General features: G+C 38.7%; 1 protein-coding gene across 1 annotated transcript in view; it reads right to left on the bottom strand.

Moving 5' to 3' along the window:
* Nucleotides 1–620: 620 nt before the first annotated feature.
* Nucleotides 621–9,214, bottom strand: part of LOC104508320 (versican core protein-like) — a gene marked incomplete at both ends in the record, with an annotated part of 15,313 nt that continues 6,719 nt past the window's right edge. The window contains one exon of the mRNA XM_010149898.1: nucleotides 621–3,800. Within this exon, the coding sequence (XP_010148200.1) occupies nucleotides 621–3,800 (3,180 nt within the window). The remainder of the gene's footprint in view (nucleotides 3,801–9,214) is intronic.

Genomic DNA, 9,214 nt, shown 5'->3' with positions numbered 1-9,214 from the left:
AAAAATACAATGGAACTAAAAATTATGTCAATTTGCACAAAAGACTATGTAAAATGGATTAAAAAAATCTTGTGATATGCTATAAAAATGTGCAAAAGTCCTTCCTTCAAATCACAGGAGGTCCACTTGTGGATGCAGTAGAGTGCCTTAACCTTTTTTAGCTGACTACACTGTACATGGCATTGTTAATTGCTGCGGACTAATGGAATGTTAAAATAATCTAGTGCTTGGTTTAGGACTAGTAATGCATGGAATGGAAGCTGTGAAATTAAAATGCTTGTTTCACAGATAGCTGATGTTAAATCAGTGACTTGGCAATATTAAATAAGAAAATTGAACTATAGCCATCATGACTTTTAAGAGGAAATAAACAGTTTCATATTCATTCTTACATAGAAATTAATCTTACCCCAAACCATATATATAACACACTCCTGAGGGTCTTTAATGGGTAGAAAAATAGACATACCAATATTTACTAAGTTGCTGTCTAGATAAAACTCATACTTTGCATCCTTCAGTGATCCAATAAACATCTCCAGTACATTATAAAGTACACCAACTTGCTAGGATAAACTGCCCATTCTGATGGACTGCAGGTCTGAAAGGTAAAATCTTACCTGTATCATTGCCTGTGATTTGAATAACATACAACTTTATGTCATTCCCACTATCAGGGTGTGAAGTAGAAGGAGACACGTCTTGAGGTTGTAAAGCCTCTGTGGCCTCCTTCACTTTGGGTGGTGCAGTAGGTCGTGCAACTGCAGTAGCAGTTGATGCTGTGAAATATTCCTTATCAATTTCTGGTTCTAACATCTTCCCTGTCAGATCATCATCAGCAGTGGCTTTACTGGGAGAAATAGATTCATCAATTATGATGATGTCATTGCTTGTTACCTCCTCTTCTTCTTCAGGAATGATACGTGGTGACTGCTGAGTAACAAAAGGTTTGGATGCTGATGTAGGCTGTATTTTATCTACAGCACTAATGGAAGGTGTTGTCACATCACTGAGAGTTGTTACTCTATCTGTTGCATTAGCTGAAAATACAGCTGTTTTGATTTCTTCAGGTTCTTCTGATATTCCTGAACCTTCCAGAGTTCGGCTTGGAGAAGCTCCCAAAGTCAGATGAGTAATGCTTTCCACAGTAGAATCACCTGTTGGCATCGTATGGGGCGGCAACACAGATTCCCAGCTCACAACATCACTGTCTTCTCTCCTCGTGGGAAACACACTACTTCCATGTGGTTTTGCCTGGGTACCCGCTGTCACAGGCACCACTTCAGTGACCTTCTCTTCTTGATCAGTAGCAGCTTCAGCTTTCGGAGTCGCTGTGAGATGCAAGACCCTGGTGCTAGTTTCATCAGGTCCCAGAAATACTCCGTAATCTGTGAGCTTCACTGCAGGCACTGATACCTCTGTTGCTGGATATGTCTCATCATAAGCTGAACCTGTCTCATCCTGGTTTTCCTGAATAGCTGTTTGAGATGATTCAGATCCTGGTGCTGTCTTTTCTTCCTGTGATTGGACAGATGTCACAGATAAAGTAGACTCTGTGGCAGTATCTTGTTCTTCATCTTGATCCTTTGTGGTGAATTCCTCTAGGAACATCGCACTATCTTTTGTGGCTGTTCCTGTTGCTTCTGTATGAACGATACCATCAAAAGGAGTCCGAACAGTAACTGACACATCTCTAGTGACCTCACTCTCTACAGTACCTGGAACTAGGGAAGCATCATGTTCTTTCTGTGGAACTGTAGTATCTACCTCTGTTCCATCTGTAAATATACTAGATTCATTTGTCCCTCCAAAGACAGCTGATGGTGTTCCTTTTCTGTCTGGAAGCGTTACCACTGACCACCCCTCAGGTGATGTTGCAACGCTTGTCTGGTCTTCCACTGTCACTGTGTATTTTGAGACCTCCATTTCAGTGGAGATGTCTTCAGCAGGCGTTGCTACTGATGTCTCAGCCACCTCTCTTTGTTCAACTTCTGAGGTAGGAATGGACGTTTTGAAGACATACCCTGATGTTTCATCTCTGTCATGTTCGGTTACCTCCATGACTGTAGGCATAGCAGTTGGTAATACAGTAACAACTGAGGACCTGAAAGACTTTATTGTTGCACTACTTTCATCCACTGATGTTTTGGATACTGTGATCATTTCCAGACCCAAAGAGCTGCTTGTGTGGGAGATACCTGTAGTATCTTTACTCTGATCAAAATCAGCTGATACAGCTTCTTCATCACTTTTTGTTTCCTCTGGCTCCATGGCAGTTGCATCTGTAACTGCCAGAAGTGGAGCTCCTGGATGCTTTGTATATTCTGTAATTTGCCCTGGAGATGATGTAGGCTCCATTCCAGAGATACTATCTTCTGTGTCTAACTCATGTATTCTCTTAGTATGAGATGACTCTTCCATCATACCCTCCTGATCTTTATCTGTCGGCAGCCACATGGCAGAAGCTGGAGGAGCCTGTGTGAACTTCTCACTTGTAGGATATTCCTCAGATTCTGCTGTAGGAATGACAGTTGTGGAATGAGGAATCTTAATATCTATTGTTCTCATTTCTGGCTCCTTTGTTTCTTCCTGCTCCTCTAAAACTGCTGACCCTTCAGTTTGCTGAGATGAGTGGATCACAGATGTGGTGCCTTCTCCAATGTTTTGCCAGGAAATGGTACTTCCTGAGAGAGTGGTGGCCTCAGATCCTGTTTGATTAACAGTTGATCCAGAAAAAGATACAGGTATTCCAGATGACATGGTAGGCTGCACATCTTTCAGGTCCTCTCTGTTTCCTTCAGCTGATGCCTCATTATCAAACACTGTGGCAGAACTAAATTTAATTAATGAAGTTGACTCATCTGCTGTAGAAAATTGTCCAGGGGTTACTACATGCTCATCTGTGAGTGTCTCTGATGCAGCAGGCACATCTGATTCTGGGATGCTACCAGTAGCCATGCCAGAAACTCTATCAGGCATAACAGTGTACATGCTTTCTCTGCCCTCCCTCTCTGTAGTAAGATCATACTGATCAGTGAACAAAGCTTTAGGGATTACAACAGTTGTAAGTTTCTTGTCAGATTTTGCCTCCATTGACTTTTTTGTGGGTTCCTTTGTTGAGTGGGCACCAACATATATATTCTCTTTTGTTAGTGAAACTGAAGTCCCTGTCCTGGGAAACTCTCTCTGAGAAGATGGTAACAAGCTATCTGTAGCTGTCATCACAGGACCCACTTCTATTTGTTCAGTCTGATTATCAGCATCATGTTTTTCTGTATCTCCTGTTTCAGCATCTTCCCATGAACCAGTGGAACTCTTAGCTACAGCTGTTCTATCCTGAAAAATTATAGAGGTCAAGAAAGCGTCCTCAATGCTTTCAGACCTACCTTGTTCCTCGGGCAATTCAGCTTCAGAGTAAGTGTGCTCCAGTTCCAAAGCTGCAGATGTGCTGTCTGTTAACCTAGGTGAAACATCGTATTCAGTCCTTCCCAGTGTATCATAAGTGCTTATTTCACCATCTGTGACAGTCTGAGGTAGAAGGGTGGTTAACTTAATGTTCTCCATAAGCACCTCCATTTCCCTTTTTTCCTCAGCCACATCAGTAGTCATTGCTGTATCTTCTTCAGTCTCCAGGGTTGTTTCCTCCAAACCAGGGACCTCGGTATTGGTGACAGCCACTTCAGTAATCAAAGTCTCAAAAACAGGAGGTTTAAGAGTAGCTTTAGCAGATGACAATTTCACACTGTCAGTTTTCAGGGATGTAAGCTTAACAGTTGTAGGCTCTGATATGATTTTTTTCCCTTAAAAAATAAATGAAAAAAAAAAAGAAAACTTAAGGAATCAGTCATAACACAAACAAAAGTTACTTTACTTCAGCTTGAATGTTCCCAACAAAACTAAATCCTACACTGAGAAATACATAAAAAGGTCAAAGGCTTTAGATAGTTGTTTAGTGTACAGCAGAGCTTTGAATGACATAAAGTAACACGTTAAAAAGCTGCAGAACATCTGTCTTAAGGTCAGATGAAATGAGAAGAGTAACAATATTCTTTATGTTCATTGCTCTTATAACTACCCCTGTAAGTCCTCATATTATACAAGTACCCATCAGACACCTAAGTACTGGTCAGGGAATACAAAAGTGTATTTCATGATGGCATGAATGAGTGCTACTGCAAACCTGTGGGTTTTCTTCAAAGCTTACTGCAGCATACCACTCAAATATATAAAGGGAGTGAAACACTGCTTTAGTTTATTTTCAGAACATAATTACAAATTGCAAAAAGGAATCCTCACTGGAGTGAGCGCATGCTTAAGCAACAAGAACAAACATGCCATCAGAAAGTACTGTTTTACAATGCCACAGGAGCTGCTGCATTGCATTTCAATTACACTGAGAGAAACATGATGGGGAAAGGTGAGAACAGTAAACCGTAAGACCATATATTTAATGCTATAATGATGTTGATCTTTGGAAAACACTTCAAAGATATACATCTGAAACTTGCTTCACATACAAAAGTGCTTCTATGGGAGTGTTGAACATGAAAAGATGTAGTGTTGAATCCTCTGAATGATGGGAAGAGTAAGAGGGTAGCTATGCTAGATTCAAAAGAGATACAGAGAAAGATCTTTCCGGTGAACCCAATTGTGACGTTTTAGAGGATCTTGCTGCCTTATGCCTTCTCCACTACTTCTGCCCCAGGTTTCCACCCTATCTGAGGAGAAAACATGTGGCAACAACCATGACACTGCAAAGTCTGGTATCGGATTTTAAATTCCTGAAAAAGATGAATTTGTGTTCAGAAACCAGGATTTACTCAGTAAAAGCCCAGGGTGGAAATATCTTCCCTTCTGCCAGTTCTTCCAGGTCAATAATCTTCAGAAGGGCAATGGGACCAGACAGGTGGAAGATATGAATGTCTTAAATCAGTGCTGTTAATTGCTAAGTGACTGAGTCAAAAGCCTTACATAGAGGTAAGAGCAAACTATGGTCCTTTAAATCACACTAAGAATATGACGATGCGTTAAACTGGCTGTGTATGTAATGACTAACTGCTATACCAGGTAGGCACAACAGGACATACAGCTTCTTGCAAAAGAAAGTATTGCTTAAATTCTAATAGAGCAAAGAAGTCTATTCCACTAACATGCAGAAATCAAAACTATTACAGTATTTCACAAGAAAAATATTGAAGCAAAAGGGTCATTATTATAGCTGTGAGTTAATAGAAGAGCTCAGGAAACTTCAGTCAATGTAAGATATGAATACCAGTAATCAGGGGAAAAAATTGAGTTCTGAGATTGGATTTTTACTGCCTGGCATGTGGGGATGAAAATGTGCTAGATTATGCAGCTTCTGACTGACTCAAGACTTATAGGAACTATTAGTATGAGCAAAGGAGAGGAAGAAAATAAGCGAAAAATTTAGAAAGACTCAACTCAGTCACATATTTGTGCAATGACAGTTTATACTGAAGCACACATGCTGTGTATGCACAAGTCAGTTCTTTTCACACCCTCGTGCCTAATTAGGTACCCCTTTGATATTTGTAGATATGAATTCCGCACGTATAAGTTAGGGTCACACAAATATTTGTTTAGTTTCACACACAAAGCTTTGAAAACGTCACCTTTACAAGAGCCCCATTTGATTTACCCTGAAGTAGGCAGGCTTGCCAGATGACGGCTGCTTAATATTTCTTAGTAGATTTACAGAGTAGGGAAATGAGGGAAAAAAAATGCTGATGTTTCAGCTTTCTTTAATGAGAAGTGAAAGTGAAAAGGAAATGGTGAGTGTAAGAAAATATGATGACATATGTCGCTATGTTTAGAAGTGGTGGTGGTCTTTGCCAGCAGAAAAAGGAATCTATTCTTTTCCCTACCATATGTAAAATCTTTTTGTGGTTTTACAAAGACTTAGCTACTTCTATACTCTTTCTTGTAGGTTAAAACATCCAGCTGAGCAAAAAGGAGTAGGGGTCTTGAAATCCCACCAAGCACAGCACAGCCTTAACACAAGTGATTTTTGTGTTTTGGGGTTCTACAACCCAAAGTGGATGTTTATTGCTCTTGGCAATGCACATGTGATTCACATGTGAGATGGTGTTCACACAATCAAGAATCAACAAATTCTTACAATTTTTTTTCCTCTCTTCTTGCATGAGGATGGTTTAAACCACAGAGTTGTACTTCACAACTGTGGAGTGAAAAGTGCACACAAGTAAGTTAACACTATCCTCCTGAGTGGTAGTTGGCAATTGTTACCTTTATCCTGAAGAAACTGCCAATTTGCCTTAACAGCTCCTTTTTATGGCAAAATGGAAAGAAGACAGCTTAGTCTTGCACTGTCCCTTCTAACCATAAGATGAGCTTCCTTAACGCAGACAGAATTTGTTTTGCAGCTGTCATCACATACTCATTCAGATCCCAATTACCATATTTTAAGTGACTATCAATATTACTGTTTGAAATAATAACAAAATGTAATACCCTCTCTAACAATGCTAGACAAAAATGAGGGCATGAGAATAGCTTTTAAAATCCTTTGGGGAAAAAAGGTAACTATTTCATCACAGCTGTGAAATTGTGTACACTTACAACAAACTATGTAGCTTCCCATTTTCCAAGAAAAGTTTGGAAGTCCCAAAAGTTCACATATTCTTCCCTCAGATGTGGTTATCTGTTGTTTATGACTCTTTATCTGCTAATTACTTGATAAAATAGATAAACATTCATGAAGCAAACCTGAAAAAACACCATGCTTACTTGATTCACTTATATTAATAAACGAATCAGTAAATATCCAACTCATACACCGGTGTAAGAAAAGCACATATGCTTTAAGAGTTTATCAATAAACAGCCAATTTTTCTCCTGTGGAAACTGAGACAGAATTACCTGCACATAAAATGCAGTCCTGCTTAAAATCAACTACTGCTTTCTCTTAAATATCATATATAAGTTTTTTCATACAGATCATTCAGGTTTGCAAACTTAGTGGATCAAAAAGGAGATGTTTCTTTGAGGAGAAATCTATTAATGTTGTGGTGTTTTGGTTTGATTGGGGTTTTGGGGTTGTTTTTTTCGGGGTTTCTTGGGGAGTTGGTTGGTTGGTTGGTTTTTTTTGAAGGAAAAGTATAAAAGAGAAGCTTTCTTTTCAACAGACTGAACATCAGTTTTAGTTGTCGTCCACTCCACCCAGATGTTTTGCATTACTGTACTCCTTGCATCATGCATGCAATATGCTATCTACTTTGTCCTTCTTCTGATTCAAGACATGAGACAGATTTTCCTAGTGAAATTCATGAACATATTAGCGGCAAGAAGGCAAATTATCTCAACAACAGCTGCTCATATCAGAGACTGTCTTGTGAGGCTTTAATCATTTTTTTTATATTGGACAACCTGCATGAAGTTGATTTTGGATGGCATATAAGACTTTGCAGAGATACTATATTTTTTCATTCTCTGTTTATTTATTTTATGCTTTCCCTGTAAAGAATTTTCTTCCGCTTCTCTCCCACCACTGTTTAAATAGGGATTAAAAATAATGGAGCAATATTAAAACTTTTGATTTTCAAGGAAATCACATTACACAACTTTAGATATGGTTTAAATTTGTGATTACCAAATAAGGATTTTAATATGTTCTGTGCTGTTTAATAATAATTTCAGGATATCTGGTTGTACTTTCTGGAAGAGAAAACACTTATTTTAAAGATTATACATATTATAATTTATATACATGCATTTTCAGCATAACCAGTTCCACAAAATTTTTAACCATGTGTCTAACTTGAACTACTTGAACAGTTTCTCTGCACGCATAAATATTGTTTGTGTGTTCACATTTAGATGTGTACTTAAGAATCTGGAAGAACACAGACCCTACAGACAGAAAAATAAATTGTTTTGAGTCAGTGCCAACAACCAAAGCAACAAAAAACTGTTTAAATCAGAAGAAAACCTGGAAATAGCGAATTCTTTCTGTGAATAACGGCAAAAATAAATTATTCCAAAATATCAGTAATGTTGAGACAGTCAAGAGTAATGGTTTGACATCTTCCATCCCATTTAGAACATGATGCCTATGCAAAGAGTTGCTTTACTCCATTTTTACATATTTATGTATGTTAATTTGTTTGCTATTTTGTTAAGTTTGTTCTGTGTGTTTGTCCATTCCCCCCTACCAACACTGGCAGAGGCAACAGTCTTGAATCTTCCCCTGACTCCAAGAGTTATGCCAGCTGGAGTTTAAATTACTGGCAGCACCTTCCAAACTGGACAAGTCTAAGAGTAAGAACAGATCAAAAAAAAAAAAAAAAGGGTATTCTGGCTTACAGACTGAGCCAGAAACCTCTCATTATTACACTGCCTCAGTACGCACTTATTCACTCATTTCAGGAAGCAGGAAAGTGGACAGGAGATGTGGAGTTCTGGTCATTACTTATGAGGCATAAAAAGAAAAGAAATTTCAAAGCTATTAGCCTATCTTATTCGTAAAGAAAAACTTAAAATCATGACAAAAGGTCATGTGTGCTCTTCACATCATTGCTCAAGGTTCTTTTACTCCAGCTAAGAGAACAGCAGAGAGAGCAGCTCCATCAGCTCTGTGAACACAAACACTCTTAAGTAAAACCACTTGCTATTTCATAACTTCTGAAGTCAGTTAAAGGGGGAAGGACACGTTATCTACTGTATCCCCACATGCAAGTGTAGTTCTATGGAGAAATTATAGCCTGTCATTCTATCTACAAAAGAACAGTAGCAAACAAACATTTCTTTTTCCATGTTTTTTTATAATAAAACTGCCAAAGAGGACAAAAAATCAGCGAGCCTCTTAAGTCAGCTCTTCTAATTAAATCCGTATCCCAGCACCAAATAAAAGCAACAGTCTTTGCTTCCTGAACACAAAAAAACAATTGAAGAATGAAAAGAGCCAAGATTGTCACTTGGGTCAGGAACTGACAGCAAAATTCTTGCTGCATCACTCTCCCCACCTAGTGTGAAAGGAGACAAATTACCTGTATGTCCCATGAGGGGTACCCAGTACCCACAGCAGTGAGAACAGGTAATAAAGAGGAAACCAATTTATCTTTCCTGTATTTGAACACCTAAAGGGATGGATTTTTTTTACTTCTTCGCCCTATTGCTCCTAATGCTATCCTTGTTACCTGACCAGTGATCTGAGGGAGAGACAGGAAAATGCCTT

This window comes from Eurypyga helias, unplaced genomic scaffold, assembly GCF_000690775.1.
Source record: "Eurypyga helias isolate BGI_N326 unplaced genomic scaffold, ASM69077v1 scaffold31624, whole genome shotgun sequence".
Classification (NCBI taxonomy): Eukaryota; Metazoa; Chordata; class Aves; order Eurypygiformes; family Eurypygidae; genus Eurypyga; species Eurypyga helias.
This window is presented reverse-complemented; position numbering and strand designations above follow the sequence as displayed.